Source organism: Centropristis striata, chromosome 7, assembly GCF_030273125.1.
Source record: "Centropristis striata isolate RG_2023a ecotype Rhode Island chromosome 7, C.striata_1.0, whole genome shotgun sequence".
In the NCBI taxonomy this organism is placed as follows: Eukaryota; Metazoa; Chordata; class Actinopteri; order Perciformes; family Serranidae; genus Centropristis; species Centropristis striata.
This window is the reverse complement of record NC_081523.1, coordinates 10,182,249-10,201,044: the sequence shown is the minus strand read 5'-3', so window position 1 is coordinate 10,201,044 and position 18,796 is coordinate 10,182,249. Positions and strand designations below refer to the sequence as shown.

General features: G+C 38.8%; 5 protein-coding genes across 6 annotated transcripts; all 5 read right to left on the bottom strand.

Moving 5' to 3' along the window:
• Positions 1–230: 230 nt before the first annotated feature.
• LOC131974484 (zinc finger and SCAN domain-containing protein 31-like) lies at positions 231–2,530 on the bottom strand. The gene is made up of 2 exons (XM_059336804.1): positions 2,244–2,530; positions 231–2,128 (listed from the first exon to the last, which is right to left on the bottom strand). The coding sequence occupies exons 1-2, from the start codon at positions 2,413–2,415 to the stop codon at positions 1,062–1,064; spliced, it is 1,239 nt and encodes a 412-aa protein (XP_059192787.1). The 5' UTR covers positions 2,416–2,530; the 3' UTR covers positions 231–1,061.
• Positions 2,531–4,098: 1,568 nt separating this feature from the next.
• LOC131974471 (zinc finger protein ZFP2-like) lies at positions 4,099–6,570 on the bottom strand. Its single transcript, XM_059336791.1, has 2 exons — positions 6,206–6,570; positions 4,099–6,058 (listed from the first exon to the last, which is right to left on the bottom strand). The coding sequence occupies exons 1-2, from the start codon at positions 6,375–6,377 to the stop codon at positions 4,167–4,169; spliced, it is 2,064 nt and encodes a 687-aa protein (XP_059192774.1). The 5' UTR covers positions 6,378–6,570; the 3' UTR covers positions 4,099–4,166.
• Positions 6,571–7,783: 1,213 nt separating this feature from the next.
• LOC131974472 (zinc finger protein ZFP2-like) lies at positions 7,784–10,725 on the bottom strand. Its single transcript, XM_059336792.1, has 2 exons — positions 10,382–10,725; positions 7,784–10,252 (listed from the first exon to the last, which is right to left on the bottom strand). The coding sequence occupies exons 1-2, from the start codon at positions 10,551–10,553 to the stop codon at positions 8,529–8,531; spliced, it is 1,896 nt and encodes a 631-aa protein (XP_059192775.1). The 5' UTR covers positions 10,554–10,725; the 3' UTR covers positions 7,784–8,528.
• Positions 10,726–11,362: 637 nt separating this feature from the next.
• On the bottom strand, positions 11,363–13,283 carry LOC131974492 (zinc finger and SCAN domain-containing protein 12-like). 2 transcript variants are annotated; one of them, XM_059336813.1, is made up of 3 exons: positions 13,035–13,282; positions 12,752–12,906; positions 11,363–12,697 (listed from the first exon to the last, which is right to left on the bottom strand). In XM_059336813.1, the coding sequence occupies exons 1-3, from the start codon at positions 13,204–13,206 to the stop codon at positions 12,122–12,124; spliced, it is 903 nt and encodes a 300-aa protein (XP_059192796.1). In that variant the 5' UTR covers positions 13,207–13,282; the 3' UTR covers positions 11,363–12,121. The 2 variants fall into 2 exon arrangements, with proteins under 2 accessions (XP_059192796.1, XP_059192795.1); XM_059336812.1 differs by having other exon boundaries at positions 11,363–12,906; positions 13,035–13,283.
• A 1,147-nt stretch (positions 13,284–14,430) lies between these two features.
• LOC131974477 (zinc finger protein 558-like) lies at positions 14,431–17,025 on the bottom strand. The gene is made up of 2 exons (XM_059336798.1): positions 16,827–17,025; positions 14,431–16,678 (listed from the first exon to the last, which is right to left on the bottom strand). Exons 1-2 carry the CDS (start codon positions 16,996–16,998, stop codon positions 15,360–15,362), a joined length of 1,491 nt encoding a protein of 496 aa, XP_059192781.1. The 5' UTR covers positions 16,999–17,025; the 3' UTR covers positions 14,431–15,359.
• Positions 17,026–18,796: the final 1,771 nt, after the last annotated feature.

Here is an 18,796-nt window from a genome sequence, read left to right as displayed (position 1 = left end):
TTTCCGCTTTACAACTGATGGCAGGTTATTCAAACTTTATTTAACATCACGAGTAATTATATAAATTTACTTCGATAGATTCCTTAAGGAAATGTGATACTTTGGTATTTACCATTGAGGCAATTTTATTTTTTCATGTTCCCTGCCCATCAAACTTTATCAAGGTCAGCATGTCAGTATTTTGACCCTGTTGCACACTCGAACTTCTGACAAGAAACACAAGACACTGATTTAAAAAAAAATTTTTTAATGCTCATTTAATTTTACTCGACTGATCTGGTCCCCCATTTTCGTTGGTTACAGAGGCGGCTGTAACACCATTGACAGCAAATTACAGCATGTCATTTAAGGGAATTTCCAAAAATGTGGCCAGGTCTATAAATGTGGGAGTTTGTTAAAAAAAAAAAAAAGAAAAGAAATAAAAAAGCAAGACGGCACACCTACATTCAACATGATGTTTTTCATGGTAGTTTAAAACAGAAGCCAGCCGATTTCAAATGTAAAATCTGACTTTTTGTAAAAATGTTTTGGACTGTTCATATAGAACTATCACATGCTAGATTTTGAGTGCGTCTTAAACTGTAAAGTCATTCAGACATATTTTATAAATGGACATTTGAAAAAAACAACAACAATCAGGATCACATCATTATTTTAATCCAGTCATATCAAAGGAAACTTTACCTTAACATATTCAAATCTAATCTGTGTGGAAAATACTTTACATTCAGGGACAGAGATGTTGCTGCTGCAAAGGTGCATTTCCTTCAGTTGACCAGCACATTTCTACTGGAGTATCAGCTCAGTGTTTTAAAAAAAAATCTTTTTAAGAGCTTTGCACCAAAGTGGCCTTTTCTCATGTGGCCAACAAGCTACTATTACATCCAAAATCTTTCACCTGTGTTAGATTGTCATGTGGATGATCAATTCACCACTCTGTCTTAAAGCTCTGCCACGTATACAAAGTCTACAGCTTCTCAGCTGTTTTGGATTCTCATGTGTATTTTCAGGTCACGACTCATTTTGAAACCATTTCCTGATATTTTGCAAGAATGTTGATTCTAAACTGCGTGGGATTTCATGTGTTTTTTCAAGTAATCATGACGTGCGAAAGCGGTCCCACAAACCTTACAAGCGTACGGCTTCTCACCTGTGTGGATTCTCATATGCCTTTTGTATGTTGAACTGTCAGAAAATCTTTTCTTGCAAGTACTGCAAGCGTATGGCTTCTCACCTGTGTGGGTTCTCATGTGGAGTGTCAACTTACAACCCTCTCCAAAAGCTTTACCACAAACGGTGTCACATTTGAAAGACTTTTTACCTTGGTCAGTATTACAGTTATCCTCAAACAGGTTAGGGCTGCTTACATTGTTCATTTGACTTGTGGTTTTATGTTGACTTTTCTGTTGGTTTGGCTCTGCCCTTGTTGTTGATCCTGAGTCTCTATGCCTGCAGCGATCATCAGAGAGGAGCTGGTGGTCACTGGTTGCATCATGTAGCTCAGAGATTATAACTGGTATGATGACTGGAGACTCTGTCTCTGCTGCGCTTAAAGTGTGATCAGGATTCAAGTACATAGTCTGATGTTTGCTGTGGTCACTTTCTTCATAAGTAGGAGTCTCCTGCTTCACTACAAGCTGCTCTCCCTGCTGACTGGTGCAGAGTTCCTCCGGTTCCTCTTTAACCTGCGGAGGCTCTGGGTCCTGTTGGTCCACGTAAAGGCTGGTTACATTGTTAATAAGAATTCTGGTTTCATGGGGTCTGTTCTGTTGTTTTGGCTCTGCTTGAACATCAGAGAGGAGCTGGTGATCACTGGTTGCATCATGTAGCACAGAGCTTATAACTGGTATGCTGAACACAGACTCTATCTCCACTGAACTTAAAGTGTCATCAGGTTTCACGTAAATAGTCTGATCTCCACTGAGGTCACTTTCCTCATAAGTAGAAGTCTCCTGCTTCACTACAAGCTGCTCTCCCTCCTGACTGATGCGGGGTTCCACCGATTCCTCTTTAACTTGTGGAGGCTCTGGGTCCTCTTGTTTCAGACTGGAGTTCCTCTCCTGAATACAGAGCTGCTGGTAAGCAGGAACCTCCTTCTCCTCCTCACAGAAATGTTGCTGTGGTAGCTCTGGAGGGGTGGGGAACAAAGAGAATAGGAAACTACTGATGAGTATATATAACAAGCTGTGGTTATAGAAAAGGTGCATTCCTCTGGGTTGTGATTTTAAAATACTTTGACATACCTATTCGGTGTAACTTTATTTCAGGTTTCCAAACGATATCCAACAGTCTGCGCTGACGGTCGATCTGTTCCTCGTACTGGATGATAGCTTTCATAAAAACTCCTAATATTTCTTCAGCAGCAGCATTTAGTCGTTCTTTAACAAACTCCCTATAAGAATCAACGGAAGACATTACTGATAATTACAAACAAATATGTATTTGCGCTACGACTACAATGTTGTCTTTCCGCTATTTCAAAACGTGCTTTCAGCTCACGCTACTCAACGTTTGTTGCTTACTTCCGCTGGTTGTCACACTGTTAATATTCCGACAGTGCAAATGTGCGAACTTTCCTTTCCGCTTTTTGACTGATGGCAGTTTAGTCAAACTTTGTATATTAAACATCAATCGTAATTAAATGAATCGAATTTGAGTAATTCCTTAAGGAAATTTGGTGCATTGGTCACAAGCAGTGGTGAAAGAAGTATTCAGATCCCTTACTGAAGTAAAAGCACTAATACCACAATGCAGAATTACTCTACAAGTACAAGTCCTGCATTAAAAACTTACTTCAGTAAAAGTACATAAGTATCAGCATCAAAATCTATTTTAAGTAAAAGTACTCATTATGCAGAATGGCCCCACTGAGATTATTTATTCTAAATATATTTTTGTATTAGCGTTATTATTTTTGATGCATTTATGTAAGCAGCATTTTAAGATTTAAGATTAATGGGCCTTTAATCATTTCATTTTGAAGTGGTCAAAAACGATATAATTTTGGATATATCCTTTATTTCGGGGCAGTTTCAGATCTAAATCTAGTTCATGAGTATCATGTTTAAATCTCACTCTAACTGTAAGTGTTCAGCTGTCAGGTTAGACATTAACAGTAGTCTCTGAGAGCACCTGGTGTGGTTAAATAAATATAGTATCTAATGAATTCACACTTTTCTTCTGCCAGAATTAATGAAGTGTCTTATTTACAGCAGCCATATTGCTTTTAGCTGTAATAATTGTTCATATTCTTCATAGAAGTGGGCAGAACGTGATCGTTTTTCTCACGTTTGGTAGTTGAGTCAAACGCTCCCTTCTATGTGAACGCACACATAGCCTGAAGGGGAAAGCCTGGGTAACTAAGAAAGTTGTTAAACCACCTTTGTGATACCATTTATCTGAGATTGCAATCATTAGGCTCAGTGAAGTGAGAAAATGAGAAGATATACTCTGTGTTGAACTTGCTTTTTAGTACAATGCTCTGGTTTCCCATTTTGCTGGTTGCAGAGCTAGGTTGTGACACCATTGACAGCAAAATACATTTAAAAAAAATCTTTTAATCACATGCCATTTATTGGTAATTGCCCAAAATGTTGACACTTATATATACACAAGGTAGGAAAAAAGGCAAGAAGAAGGCACATTTACATCAAATATATATTTTATGGTAGTATAAAACAGAAGCCAGCTGATCTCCAAAGTAAAATCTGATTTTTTGTAAAAATGTTTTGGAGGCTTCATATAGAACAATCATATTCAAGTCCCTCTTAAACTGTAAAGTGATTAAGACATATTTTGTACATTTGGCAAAACCAACAACAATCAGGATCACTTCAGTATTGTAATCCAGTCATATCAAGGGGAACTTTACCTTGAGATGTTCAAACCTCATCTGTGTGGAAAATTTTTACATTTAGTAACAGAGATGTAGCTGCTGCAAAGGTGCATTTATTCAGTTGACCAACAAATTTGCTTCTCAACTGTTTTGGATTCTCATGTGGACATTAGGGTCACAACTAATTTTAAACCTTTTCCCTGATATTTAACAAGAAGGTTGATTCTAACCTGTGTGCGTTCTCATGTGAATTTTAAAATCCAACGAAGTAAAAGGCTTCTCACCTGTGTGGGTTCTCATGCGAATTATCAATTTATTGTTATGTCTGAAATCACTGTGACGAAGTAAACGGTTTCTCACCTGTGTGGATTCTCTCATGCACTTTACATGCTGAATTGTCAGCAAATCTTTTCTCGCAAATATTGCAAGCATACGGCTTCTCACCTGTGTGGGTTCTTGTATGCTTTTTTAATGATGAACTGTCAACAAAACTTTTCTCACAAGTATTGCAAGCGTAAGGCTTCTCACCTGTGTGGGTTCTTGTATGCTTTTTTAATGATGAACTGTCAACAAAACTTTTCTCACAAGTATTGCAAGCGTAAGGCTTCTCACCTGTGTGGATTCTCATGTGCTTACTAATTGATGAACTGTCAGCAAATCTTTTCTCGCAAGTACTGCAAGCGTACGGCTTCTCATCTGTGTGGCTTCTCAAATGCCTTCTAAATTCTGAACTGTCACTAAATCTTTTCTCGCAAGTATTGCAAGCATACGGCTTCTCACCTGTGTGGATTCTCATGTGGGTTGTCAAATTACCACTCTGGCTGAAAACAGACCCACAAATTTTACATGTAAATGGCTTCTCACCTGTGTGGGTTCTCATGTGGATCACTAAGGTACTATTATGCGGGAAATCTCTTCCACATGTTTTACAAGAATATGGCTTCTCACCTGTGTGGGTTCTCATATGTATTTTACATGCTGTCTGGCCAGCAAATCTTTTCCCGCAAGTCTTGCAAGAATATGGCCTCTCAACTGTGTGGCTGTTCATGTGGGTTGTCAAATTACTACTCTGTGTGAAAGCTTTCCCACAAATTTTACAAGTAAACGGCTTCTCACCTGTGTGGATTCTCATGTGCCTATTCCATGATGAACTGTCAGAAAATCTTTTCTCGCAAGTATTGCAAACGTACGGCTTCTCACCTGTGTGGGTTCTCATGTGGGTTGACAAAATACTATTGTATCTGAAAGCTATCCCACAAATTTTACATAGAAATTGCTTTTCACCTGTATGGATTCTCATATGCGTTTTCCATGATGAACGGTCAGCAAATGTTGTGCCGCAAGTATTGCAAATGCACGGCTCCTCGCCTGTGTGGGATCGCATATGGAGCGTCAATCTATAATTATCAGTATTACAGTTATTCTCTAACAGGTTAGGGCTGCTTACATTGTTAATGTGACTTCTGGTTGCATTGTGTTGTTTTGGCTCTGCCTTTCTAATTGATTCTGAGTCTCCAAGCCTGCAGCGATCATCACAGAGGAGCTGGTGGTCACTGGTTGCATCAGATAGCACAGAGTTTATAACTGGTATGATGACTGCAGACTTTGTCTCTGCTGCAATTGAAGTGTCATCAAGATTTAAGTACATAGTCTGAACTTCACTCTGGTGATTTTCCCCATAAGAAGGAGTGTCCTGATTCACTACAAGCTGCTCTCCCTGCTGACTGGTGCAGAGTTCCTTCTGTTCTTTAATCTGTGGAGGCTCTGGGTCCTCTTGGTCCACGTAAAGGCTGGTTACATTGTTAATATGAATTCTGGTTTCATGGGGTCTGTTCTGTTGTTTTGGCTCTGCTTGAACATCAGAGAGGAGCTGGTGGTCACTGGTTGCATCATGTAGCACAGAGCTTATAACTGGTATGGTGAATACAGACTCTGTCTCCACTGAACTTAAAGTGTCATCAGGTTTCACGTAAATATTCTGATCTCCACTGAGGTCACTTTCCTCATAAGTAGGAGTCTCCTGCTTCACTACAAGCTGCTCTCCCTCCTGACTGGTGCGGAGGTCCTCCGGTTCCTCTTTAACTTGTGGAGGCTCTGGGTCCTCTTTAACCTGTGGAAGCTCTGAGTCCTCTTGTTTCAGACTGGAGTTCCTCTCCTGAATACAGAGCTGCTGGTCAGCAGGAACTTCCTCCTCCTCCTCACAGACACGTTGCTGTGGGAGCGCTGTAGGGACAAAGAAAAAGGGGAATAGGAAACCACTGTGATGATAAGCTATAAAACGCTTATAAAAGGCCTTAAAAGCTATAAAAGCAATAAAAACAAAACATATTCCTTTGGTTTGAAGAATTAAAATGGGCCAGATTTACATACCTATCCGGTGTAACTTTATGTCAGGTTTCCAAACGATATCCAACAGTCTGCGCTGACGGTCGATCTCTTCCTGGTACTGGATGACAGTTTTTTCAAAAACACCGCATATTTCTTCCGCAGCAGCAGTAAGTCGCTCGTTAACAAACTGCCGAAAAGAGTCAACGGAAGACATTGTTGCTTAACTACAAACAAGATATTAATTTGCGCTATGAGCACAATGGTGCCTTCACGCTAACTCAAACAAGTGGTTGCTGTTAACGCTCCTCAATTTGTGTTGTTTATTTCCGTTTGATGTCACGCTGTTAATGTTCCGATAGTGGAAATGCGCGAAACTCTTTTCTGCTTTTCAACTGATGGCAGATTATTCAAAGTTTGTTTAACATCATAATGTAATTATTTAAATATGCTTCGATACATTCCTTCATTTAAGGAAATTTGATACTTTGGTCTTTACCATTGATGCAATTATGAGGTTTTTTTTTATTTTGTTCCCTGACCATCAAACTGCATCTAGATCAGCATGTGTGTAGTTTGACCCGATTGCACACGAGAACTTCTGACAAGAACCAAGCAGTGGTGAAAGTAGTATTTCCATGCCTAACTTAAGTAAAACTGCTAATACCACACTGCAGAATTACTCCACTACAAATAAAAGTAATATATTATATTAATATTTTTGATATATTATATTTCGATGCATTTATGTAAGCAGCATTTAAAGATTCAAGATAGGGCTAATTTTAAGTGCTTAATATACTTTAATGTGGTTTGATTTATAAACGTATGTAGTGATGGGACGAACTACACTGGTGCGTCAGCACTGTGCCGAGCACACAAGAGTGAAACCCCGTATTGGTGCGTGTATCGCTTTAAAAAAAAAAATCATGTAACCGATACAGGTGATGTGTCGTTTCGAAGTGCTGCGCCAAAGTGTGTTTATAAGGGAACAAACTGTATCGACATGTTGTGGGTTTGTTGGATGCAGTTTTGCTGTTGCTGTTGGATTTTTGCTTGGCCTCACCTTGTTCCACTGACTTCATGGATCATTCCAAGAAGTTTTCCCCAGTCTGAAATAATTTAACTCTGAATTTTATTACAGACTAATTCGCTATATTTTACATACCAACTCAGTTTAGCATTTACACAAACAAGGTTTTAAGCAAATTTTAAACTCTTCTCATGAACAACTTAACTCAGCAAACAAATTGAACTCAGCAAATGAAATTATACAATGATGAGATCATATTTTAAGTAAAGGACTGGCGATTAAATATTTCACAGGCTGATGTTGGGTTTGCAGCATGTTAGCTTTTCCATTTCATTTTCATTTTGTTTACCTCCAATGATTTTATAACTACTGCAGGGGGCACTATTGAGTGACCAACACAGTGTCAATACAGTGATGACACAGTTTGTGTAGTGTGTCAATACACTCCTTGAGGTATCATCATCCCATCACTAAACGTATGTAAGCATTTAAAATCATATTTCTTCATGTAAATCTTGACCTGAAAAGTAATTAGTAACAGGAGCACACTAGAATTTCTGAGAAGAACCACAAGACACAGATTTTTTTTTTTAAATGCTCATTTATTTTTACTTCACTTTACTGGTGTCCCATTTTAGTTGGTTGCAGAGTCGGACTGTAACATCATTGACAGCAAAATACAGCACGTCATTAAAGGGAAATTCCAAAAATGTGGCCAGGCATATGAATGAGGTGGTTTGTTAAAAAATGAAATAAAAAAAAAACAACCAAGAAGCCACATTTAATATGAAGTCTTTCTTGGTAGTATAAAACAGATGCCAGCCAATCTCAAATGTAAAATCTGAATTTTTGTAAAAATGCTTAGGAAGCTTCATATAGAACTATCACAGACTAGATTATAAACTGTAAAGTGATTAAGACATATTTGGTAAATGAACATTTGGCAAAATCAACAACAATCAGGATCACATCCTTATTTTCATCAAGTCATATCAAGGGAAACTCTACCTTGAGATGTTGACATCTCATCTGTGTGGAAAATGTTTTACATTCAGTAACAGAGATGAAGCTGCTTCAAAGGTGCATTTCATTCCGTTTGACAAAACATTTCTACTGGAGTATCAGCTCAGTGGTTTCTATCTTTTGAAGAGATTCTCACCAGTGTGGCCTTTTGTCATGTGATGTCATGTGGATGATCAAATCACCACTCTGTCTGAAAGCTCTCCCACGTTTTACAAGTCTACAGCTTCTCAACTGTTTTGAATTCTCATGTGGATTTTCAAGTCACGACTAATTTCGAAATATTTTTCCTGATATTTTATGAGAATGTGGATTCTAACTTATGTGGGATTTCATATGCTTTTTGCATGATGAATTGTTGGCAAATGTTTTCCCGCAAGTATTGCAAGCGAACGGCTTCTCACCTGTGTGTGTTCTCATGTGGTTCACTAAGGTATTATTATGCCGGAAATCTTTTCCACAAGTTTTACAAGAATATGGCTTCTCACCTGTGTGGATTCTCATATGCTTACTCCATGATGAACGGCAAGAAAATCCTTTCTTGCAAGTATTGCAAGAATATGGCTTCTCACCTGTGTGGGTTCTCATATGCTTACTCCATGATGAACGGTGAGAAAATCTTTTCTCGCAAGTATTGCAAACGTACGGCTTCTCACCTGTGTGGGTTCGCATGTGGGTTGTCAAATTACCATTGCGTCTGAAAAGTATCCCACAAATTTTACATGGAAATGGCTTTTCACCTGTGTGGATTCTCATATGTTTACTCCATGATGAACGGAAAGAAAATCTTTTCTCGCAAGTATTGCAAACGTACGGCTTCTCACCTGTGTGCGTTCGCATGTGGGTTGTCAAATTACTACTGCGTGTGAAAGCTATCCCACAAATTTTACATGGAAATGGCTTTTCACCTGTGTGGATTCTCATATGCTTTGTACATAATGAACGTTTAGCAAATGTTTTGCCGCAAGTGTTGCAAACGCAAGGCTCCTTGGCTATGTGGGATCGCATATGGAGCGCCAATCTATAATGATCGCGGCAATCTCTTCCACAAGTTTTACAAGAATATTGCTTCCCTCCTGTGTGGATTTTCTGGTGTCTCTGCAAACGGTACTTGTTCATAAAATCTTTTCCACATGTTTCACATTTGAAAGATTTTTTCTCTTTGTCAGTATTACAGTTATCCTCTGACAGGTTAGGACTGCTTACATTGTTAATGTGACTTCTGGTTGCATTGTGTTGTTTTGGCTCTGCCTTTGTTGTTGATCCTGAGTCTCCAAGCCTGCAGCGATCATCAGAGAGGAGCTGGTGGTCACTGGTTGCATCAGATAGCACAGAGTTTATAACTGGTATGATGACTGCAGACTTTGTCTCTGCTGCAATTGAAGTGTCATCAAGATTTAAATTCATAGTCTGAACTTCACTCTGGTGATTTTCCTCATAAGAAGGAGTCTCCTGATTCACTACAAGCTGCTCTCCCTGCTGACTGGTGCAGAGTTCCTTCTGTTCTTTAATCTGCGGAGGCTCTGGGTCCTCTTGGTCCACGTAAAGGCTGGTTACATTGTTAATATGAATTCTGGTTTCATGGGGTCTGTTCTGTTGTTTTGGCTCTGCTTGAACATCAGAGAGGAGCTGGTGATCACTGGTTGCATCATGTAGCGCAGAGCTTATAACTGGTATGGTGAATACAGACTCTGTCTCCACTGAACTTAAAGTGTCATCAGGTTTCACGGAAATATTCTGATCTCCACTGAGGTCACTTTCCTCATAAGTAGGAGTCTCCTGCTTCACTACAAGCTGCTCTCCCTCCTGACTGGTGCGGAGTTCCACCGATTCCTCTTTAAGTTGTGGAGGCTCTGGGTCCTCTTTAACCTGTGGAGGCTCTGGGTCCTCTTTAAGTTGTGGAGGCTCTGGGTCCTCTTTAACCTGTGGAGGCTCTGGGTCCTCTTGGTCCAGACTGGAGTTCCCCTCCTGAATACAGAGCTGCTGGTCAGCAGGAACTTCCTCCTCCTCCTCCTCACAGACACGTTGCTGTGGGAGCGCTGTAGGGACAAAGAAAAAGGGGAATAGGAAACCACTGTGATGAAAAATAACAATACATGCAGACATGCGACAAAAAAACAAACATATTCCTTTGGTTTGAAGAATTAAAATGGGCCAGATTTACATACCTATCCGGTGTAACTTTATGTCAGGTTTCCAAACGATATCCAACAGTCTGCGCTGACGGTCGATCTCTTCCTGGTACTGGATGACAGTATTTTCAAAAACACCGAATATTTCTTCCGCAGCAGCAGTTAGTCGCTCGTTAACAAACTGCCGAAAAGAGTCAACGGAAGACATTGTTGCTTAACTACAAACAAGATATTAATTTGCGCTATGAGCACAATGGTGCCTTCACGCTAACTCAAACAAGTGGTTGCTGTTAACGCTCCTCAACTTGTGTTGTTTACTTCCGTTGGATGTCACACTGTTAATGTTCCGACGGTGGAAATGCGCGGAACTCTTTTCTGCTTTTCAACTGATGGCAGATTATTCAAAGTTTGTTTAACATCTTAATGTTATTATTTAAATATGCTTCGATACATTCCTTCATTGAAGCAAATGTGATATTTTGGTCTTTACCATTGATGCAATTATGAGGTTTTTTTTATTTTGTTCCCTGACCATCAAACTGCATCTAGATCAGCATGTGTGTAGTTTGACCCGATTGCACACGAGAACTTCTGATAAGAACCAAGCAGTGGTGAAAGTAGTATTTCCATGCCTAACTTACCTTACTCCACTACAAATAAAAGTAATTCATTCAAAATGTACTTCAGTAAAAGTACAAAAGTATTACCATGAAAATGTTCTTTAAGTAATAAAAAATAAAAGTAGTTGTTATGCAGAATGGCCCAACCAAGATTGTTATATATTCTAAATGTAATATTATTTTAATATTTTGATGCATTTATGTAAGCAGCATTGAAAGATTCAAGATAAGGCTAATTTTAAGTACTTAATATACTTTCATGTGGTTTAATTTATAAACGTATGTAAGCATTTAAAATCATATTTCTTCATGTTAAATCTTGACCTGAAAAGTAATTAGTAACACGAGCACACTTGAACTTCTGAGAAGAACCACAAGACACTGATTTTTTTTATTTTTTAAATGCTCATTTATTTTTACTTCACTTTACTGGTGTCCCATTTTAGTTGGTTGCAGCGTTGGACTGTAACATCATTGACAGCAAAATACAGCACGTCATTAAAGGGAAATTCCAAAAATGTGGCCAGGTATATGAATGAGGTGGTTTGTTAAAAAATGAAATAAAAAATAAAAAAGCAAGAAGCCACATTCAATATGAAGTCTTTCTTGGTAGTATAAAACAGAAGCCAACCAATCTCAAATGTAAAATCTGAATTTTTGTAAAAATGCTTAGGAAGCTTCATATAGAACTATCACAGACTAGATTATAAGTCCGTTTTAAACTGTTAAGTGATTAAGACATATTTGGTAAATGTACATTTGGCAAAATCAACAACAATCAGGATCACATCATTATTTTAATCAAGTCATATCAAGGGAAACTTTACCTTGAGATTTTGACATCTCATCTGTGTGAAAAAATGTTTTACATTCAGTAACAGAGATGTTGCTGCTTCAAAGGTGCATTTCATTCCGTTTGACAAAACATTTCTACTGTAGTATCAGCTCAGTGGTTTCTATCTTTTGAAGAGATTCTCACCAGTGTGGCCTTCTGTCATGTGATGTCATGTGGATGATCAAATCACCACTCTGTCTGAAAGCTCTCCCACGTTTTACAAGTCTACCGCTTCTCAACTGTTTTGGATTCTCATGTGGATTTTTAAAGTCACAACTAATTTCAAAATATTTTTCCTGATATTTTATGAGAATGCGGATTCTAACTTATGTGGGATTTCATATGCTTTTTGCATGATGAATTGTCAGCAAATCTTTTCCCGCAAGTATTGCAAGCGTACGGCTTCTCACCTGTGTGTGTTCTCATGTGGATCACTAAGGTATTATTATGCCGGAAATCTTTTCCACAAGTTTTACAAGAATATGGCTTCTCACCTGTGTGGATTCTCTGGTGTATCTGCAATAGTGACTTAATCTTAAAATATTTTCCACATGTGTCACATTTTAAAGGCTTTTTACCTTGGTCAGTTTTACAGTTATTCTCTGACAGGTTAGGACTGCTTACATTGTTAATGTGACTTCTGGTTTTCTGTTGTTTTGGCTCCAATTGATCACCAGAGAGGAGCTGGTAGTAGCTGGCTGTATCATGTAGCACTGAGCTTCTAACTGGTATAATGAATACAGACTCTGTCTCCGCCGCAATCAATGTGTCATCAGGAGTTATGTACGTAGTCTGATCTTCACTGTAGTCACTTTCCTCATAAGTAGGAGTCTCCTGCTTCACTACAAGCTGCTCTCCCTCCTGACTGGTGCTGAGTTCCTCCGGTTCCTCTTTAACCTGTGGAGGCTCTGGTTCCTCTTTAACCTGTGGAGGCTCTGGGTCCTCTTTAACCTGTGGAGGCTCTGGGTCCTCTTTAACCTGTGGAGGCTCTGGGTCCTCTTGGTCCAGACTGGAGTTCCTCTCCTGAATACAGAGCTGCTGGTCAGCAGGAACCTCCTCCTCCTCCTCCTCCTCCTCCTCCTCACAGACACGTTGCTGTGGGAGCTCTTGAGGGACAGAGAACAAAGGGAATATGATACTAAACGGAATTCTTTAAAAAAGGAAATACAACACGTGTTTATAAACCATTGGGATCGTGTAAAAGTCACATTCTCTTTTTAAATGTGTGACATACCTATCCTGTGTAACTTTATTTCAGGTTTCCAAACGATATCCAACAGTCTGCGCTGACGGTCGATCTGTTCCTCGTACTCGAAGACAGTTTTTATAAAAACTCCGAATATTTCTTCAGCAGCAGCAGTAAGTCGCTCTTTAACAAACTCCCTAAAATAGCCAACTGAAGACATTGCTCCCTAATAAAAAACAAAATATTATTTATTTACGATACGACTATAGTATTGTCTCTCCGCTAATTCAAACCGTGCATGCTACTGACGCCACTCAACTTGTTGTTTACATCCGCTGGATGTCACACTGTTAATGTTCCGACAGGAGAAATGCGCAAACTTTTCTTTCCGCTTTTCAACTGATGGCATTTTATTCAATCTTTCTTTAACATCCCTGGTAATTATATAAATCTTCCTTGATTAATTCGACCCTTAAATGCACGAGTGACTGGACCTAACTTTCTTCCATAAGTGTTTAAAAAATTACCCGCGTTAGAATGTGTTTTTATGCCACGTTTGTCATTTTGGTTAATAAAAAAAAATTGTATTATATTTGTATTATGTTTTAGTCCACGCAAGAATGATGACATGTTTGAGATATTTTTATTTTTCACTTTTTTTACATTTCAAAAATTGGAAATGGTGTGTATGTGTAACGGATGCTCTCTTTTCTTGCCTTCTCGTCTCCTCACTGTAAGTCTATGCAGTTGTGAAAAACTACCTGTGTCTGGCTGTGATCATTACACACAGGTACATTGCATTTTCCACACCACTGTTGACTTTACAATCTTTGTTACTTAGGCAGATCTGACACCACTTCTCTTTGGTTGGCCCTGTTTACTTCTTTCCTGTGGCTAAGTTGTAGCATGATGATAACACACAGTAGTCACGAGTGACACACAAACATTGCTGAGGTAAAAAAAACAACAACAACACTTACATACATGTGTCAGATCTTGCTGTGTAAAATAATCTTCTTACGGAGTGGTACTTATGATATAGTCTGTGCAGTCAACAACATAAACAGAATATCCCTGAAAGCCACAGTTGATCAGAATCAAAGGTTCCCATGAAATTCCATAGGAAACAAATGTGGGTCGTTTATTACCCACCTATGGATGCTTTGGGTATTAATACAAAAATGACAATTTCGTAAAATGTATGAAAGGTAAGTTAAAAATGTAAATGCCGTGATATCAAGAACATGATTTTTGAGGAATAGCTGGAATATGAAATGATAACTTTTCATTACAAAGATATTAAAATAAAACAACCTCACTGGGCCTTTTTTTAACCACTTATGCATCAAATGGTTAAGGGAATTTGGTACTCTTCAGTAAATAATTACTTTACCAGTGATGGAATTTTTAGTTTTTTGTCTTAATCCCTGACCATCAAACTGTATCTAGATCAGCATGTGAGTATTTTGATCCGATTGTACACTAGAACTTCTGGCAAGAAACACAAGACACTGATTTTTTTTTTTTTAATTATAATTTATTTTTACTTCACTCATCTGATCTCCCATCTTTGTTGGTTGCAGATGCTGGCTGTAATACCATTGACAGCACAATACAGCATATGTCATTTAAGGAAAATTCCAAAAATGTGGCCAGGTATATAAATGAGGGAGTTTGCAAAAAAATTAAAAAGCAAGAATGCATGTTTACATTTAATAGGTCTTTTATGGTAGTATAAAAATTATGTTTTGGAGAGTTCATTTATGGCAATCACATACAAAATTTTAAATCTGTCTTAAACTGTAAAGTGATTCAGACACATTTTGTAAATGGACATTTGGCAAAACAACAACAATCAGGTTCACATCATTAATTTAAACCAGTCATATCAAGGGAAACTTTATCTGTGCGGAAAACATTTTACATTCAGTGACAGAGATGTTGCTGCTGCAAAGGTGCATTTCATTCAGTTTCCCAACACATTTCTACTGAAGTGTCAGCAGAGAGGTTTCTATCTTTTTAAGAGCTTCTCACCAAAGTGGCCTTTTCTCATGTGGCCAACAAGCTACGATTACATCCAAAATCTTTCACCTGTGTTATGTGATTGATCAATTCATCACTCTTGTCAGAAAGCTCTCCCACGTTTTACACATCTACAGCTTCTCAGCTGTTTTGGATTGTCTTGTGGAATTTCAGGTCACAACTAATTTTGAAACCATTTCCTGATATTTTACAAGATTATTGATATGACCTGTGTGGGATTTCATGTGATTTTTCAAATTATGAAACGGCTTCTCACCTTCTCTCTTATGCACTTTACATGCTGAACTGTCAGCAAATCTTTTCCCACAAGTATTGCAAACGTACAGCTTCTCACCTGCGTGGGTTCTTATGCGTCTGAAATCGATCCGACAAAGTAAGCGGCTTCTCACATTTGTGGGTTCTCATGTGCTTTTTACATGTGAAACTCTCAGCAAATCTTTTCTCGCAAGTATTGCAAGCATACGGCTTCTCACCTGTGTGGGTTCTCAAATGCTTTTTAAATGTGGAACTCTGTCCAAATCTTTTCTCGCAAGTATTGCAAGCATACGGCTTCTCACCTGTGTGGGTTCTCAAATGCTTTTTAATTGATGAACTGTGTGCAAATGTTTTCTCGCAAGCATTGCAAGCGTACAGCTTCTCACCTGTGTGGCTTCTTGTATGCTTTTTAAATGATGAACTGTCACCAAATGTTTTCTCGCAAGTCTTGCAAGCGTACGGCTTCTCACCTGTGTGGATTCTCATATGCTTTTTAAATGAAGAACTGTCACCAAATCTTTTCTCACAAGTGTTGCAAGCGTAAGGCTTCTCACCTGTGTGGATCCTCATATGCTTTTTAAATGTTGAACTGTCAGAAAATCTTTTCTCGCAAGTATTGCAAGCGTACGGCTTCTCACCTGTGTGGATTCTCATATGCGTTTTACATGATGAATTGTCAGCAAATCCTTTCTTGCAAGTATTGCAATAATATGGCTTCTCATGTGTGTGGCTTCTCTGGTGTCTCTCCAATACTGACTCATGCTTAAAATCTTTTCCACATGTGTCACATTTGAAGGACTTTTTACGTTTGTCAGTATTACAGTTATCCTCTGACAGGTTAGGGCTGCTTGCATTGTTAATGTGGCTTATGGTTTCGTGGGGTCTTTTCTGTTGTTTTGGTTCTGCTTGATCACCAGAGAGGAGCTGGTGGTCACTGGTTGCATCTGATACCACAGAGCTTATAACTGGTATGATGACTGCAGACTCTGTCTCTGCTGCATTTAAAGTGTCATCAGGATTCAAGTACACAGTCTGATCTTCACTGTGGTCACTTCCCGCAAAAGTAGGAGTCTCCTGCTTCACTTCAAGCTGCTCTCCCTCCTGACTGGTGCTGAGTTCCCCCGGTTCCTCTTTAACCTGTGGAGGCTCTGGGTCCTCTTTAACCTGTGGAGGCTCTGGGTCCTCTTTAACCTGTGGAGGCTCTGGTTCCTCTTTAACCTGTGGAGGCTCTGGTTCCTCTTTAACCTGTGGAGGCTCTGGTTCCTCTTTAACCTGTGGAGGCTCTGGGTCCTCTTGGTCCAGACTGGAGTTCCTCTCCTGAATACAGAGCTGCTGGTCAGCAGGAACCTCCTCCTCCTCCTCACAGACACGTTGCTGTGTGGGCTCTGGAGGGACTGAGAGCAAAGGGAAATTGAAACTACTGTGATGAAAAATAACAATTCATGCAGACATGCGAACAAATTAGCATCTTTGTCAATTCATTGTTAAACATTCTCCGAATTTCTCTGGTTTGCGTTATTAAAATAAGTAAGATTTACATACCTATCCGGCGTAACTTTATTTCCGGTTTCCAAAAGATATCCAACAGTCTGCGCTGACGGTCGATCTCTTCCTGGTACGCGACGACAGTTTTTTCAAAAACTCCGAATATTTCTTCAGCAGCAACAGTTAGTCGCTCGTTAACAAACTCCCTAAAAGAGTCAACGGAAGACATTGTTGCGTAATCACAAACAAATATTTATTTGCACTACGACTACAATGTTGTCCCTCTCTTATTTCAAAACTTGCTTAATGCTGACGCTACTCAACTCTTGTTGTTTACTTCCGCTGGATGTTACACTGTTAATGTTCCGACAGTGAAAATGCGCGAACTTTTCTCTCCGCTTTTCACCTAATGACAGTTTATTCAAACTTTAACATCAGTAGTATTTATATAAATCTATCTGTCCACTTCCTGCTCATCTATGTCCCATAAGTTGTTGCAGTAACTTTGTCGTTGATACCATTTGTCATACACATTTGGTGATGAATTAGGCTTTTTTTTTTTTTAAATATCAAGAATGTATAAATATGGTCAAACCCCTGCAGAATATTACATTAATACACCAAGACCTTTTGAACAATGTGGAAAAATCCATGTGTGATTTGGATTTGAAATTTATCATTTTGGAGATTTCTGTATTTTCAGCAATTGGATGGCGAGCACTTCTGTACTTTATACTGCTGAGAAACACTCTGACCCACAGAAACCAGCAACTGATTTGTGATGGCCCAGTACCCAGATTTTCCCCAAAGAATCTTTCAACACATCTGCCAAATTTGGGGCTTTTATCACAAAATTGACATTACTTATGATATATTAAACATCTTCTGGAAGCCCTTGTTCTCTATTTTGTGGTTGTAAAGTCTCATGAGACTGTGATTATCCGAGATGTCACAACAGTTCACCTTCTACACTGAGCTCAAGTCTGAAGAAAATCTCTCATGGGCTCCTATGGGACTAACATCATCCAACATGAATTTAGGTGGGATCATTTAAACCACAATACTCCACAAGAGTCTTAGCTTTCCAACAACAGCCAATTTATGTAATTCAAAACCTATTTAGGGAGTCCACTATGCAGAAATATTCAAATACAGTAATCATAAATTATTATGTTACTGCATGAGAAAAACTATGTGGTTTTTGCCTTAAACTGCAACTGTAAAGTGGAGACTTGTGGGAACCCACCATTGTGTTGCATTTCCTTTAATTTGTTATTGTTTTACATTGTAATAAAACATATTTTCACTTGAACTTTTATGTAATTAATATTTGTTTTGGAGGCGTCCCACGTGCCATCTACTAGTAACAGCATGGCGGCCATGGTCATCAGAATGCCAATATGTGATAGCCCAATCAATTCAAATCAAAATCAAAATGACTTTATTTATCCCCAAGGGGAATTTCAGTTAGTTTGTTAGCTCTGGAAGAATGAGACAGCCTGATGGCTGTAGGAGTAAAGGATCTTTTGAATCTCTCCATCCAGCAGCGGAGATAAAGGAGCCGTCCACTGCAGGTTTTTTTGGTCCATAAAGGTTTTGTGTAGCAGATGATCTGGGTATTTCAAGATGGCCTGGAACATGTTGACAGTGCATCTCTCCACCACCTCCTCCAGTGTGTCCAACCTGCTCTTTAGACCAGTCTGTCCAACCACCTTCATCTCTGTGTCTGATGCTGCCTCCCCAGCAGACTGCAGCATAAAACAACATACTACCACCACAGACTGATAAAACATCTGCAGCATCTTACTACAGATGTCAAAAGATCTGAGCTTCCTTCAGAGAAAGAGGTGGCTATATCCACTCTTCTTTTAAATATATTAAGCTATATATGTACCAAATGTTATGCTTTAATCACAAAATGAACAATAGGTTTGCTATGCTGCCACACTTAAAGGAAATGTGATACTTTGATCTTTAACATTGATGCAATTTTTAGATTTTGTGTTGTTCTCTGACCATCAAACTGT

Bases quoted from the DNA above. Each gene is read 5' to 3' on its own strand.
- LOC131974471 (XM_059336791.1), bottom strand. From the start codon at position 6,377: ATGTCTTCCGTTGACTCTTTTCGGCAGTTTGTTAACGAGCGACTTACT. The intron at 6,059-6,205 runs GTATGTAAATCT...TTGTCCCTACAG, and splicing joins CATAAAGTTACACCGGATAG to CGCTCCCACAGCAACGTGTC.
- LOC131974477 (XM_059336798.1), bottom strand. From the start codon at position 16,998: ATGTCTTCCGTTGACTCTTTTAGGGAGTTTGTTAACGAGCGACTAACT. The intron at 16,679-16,826 runs GTATGTAAATCT...CTTTGCTCTCAG, and splicing joins AATAAAGTTACGCCGGATAG to TCCCTCCAGAGCCCACACAG.
- LOC131974492 (XM_059336812.1), bottom strand. From the start codon at position 13,206: ATGTCTTCAGTTGGCTATTTTAGGGAGTTTGTTAAAGAGCGACTTACT. The intron at 12,907-13,034 runs GTATGTCACACA...CTGTCCCTCAAG, and splicing joins AATAAAGTTACACAGGATAG to AGCTCCCACAGCAACGTGTC.
- LOC131974472 (XM_059336792.1), bottom strand. From the start codon at position 10,553: ATGTCTTCCGTTGACTCTTTTCGGCAGTTTGTTAACGAGCGACTAACT. The intron at 10,253-10,381 runs GTATGTAAATCT...TTGTCCCTACAG, and splicing joins CATAAAGTTACACCGGATAG to CGCTCCCACAGCAACGTGTC.
- LOC131974484 (XM_059336804.1), bottom strand. From the start codon at position 2,415: ATGTCTTCCGTTGATTCTTATAGGGAGTTTGTTAAAGAACGACTAAAT. The intron at 2,129-2,243 runs GTATGTCAAAGT...CCACCCCTCCAG, and splicing joins AATAAAGTTACACCGAATAG to AGCTACCACAGCAACATTTC.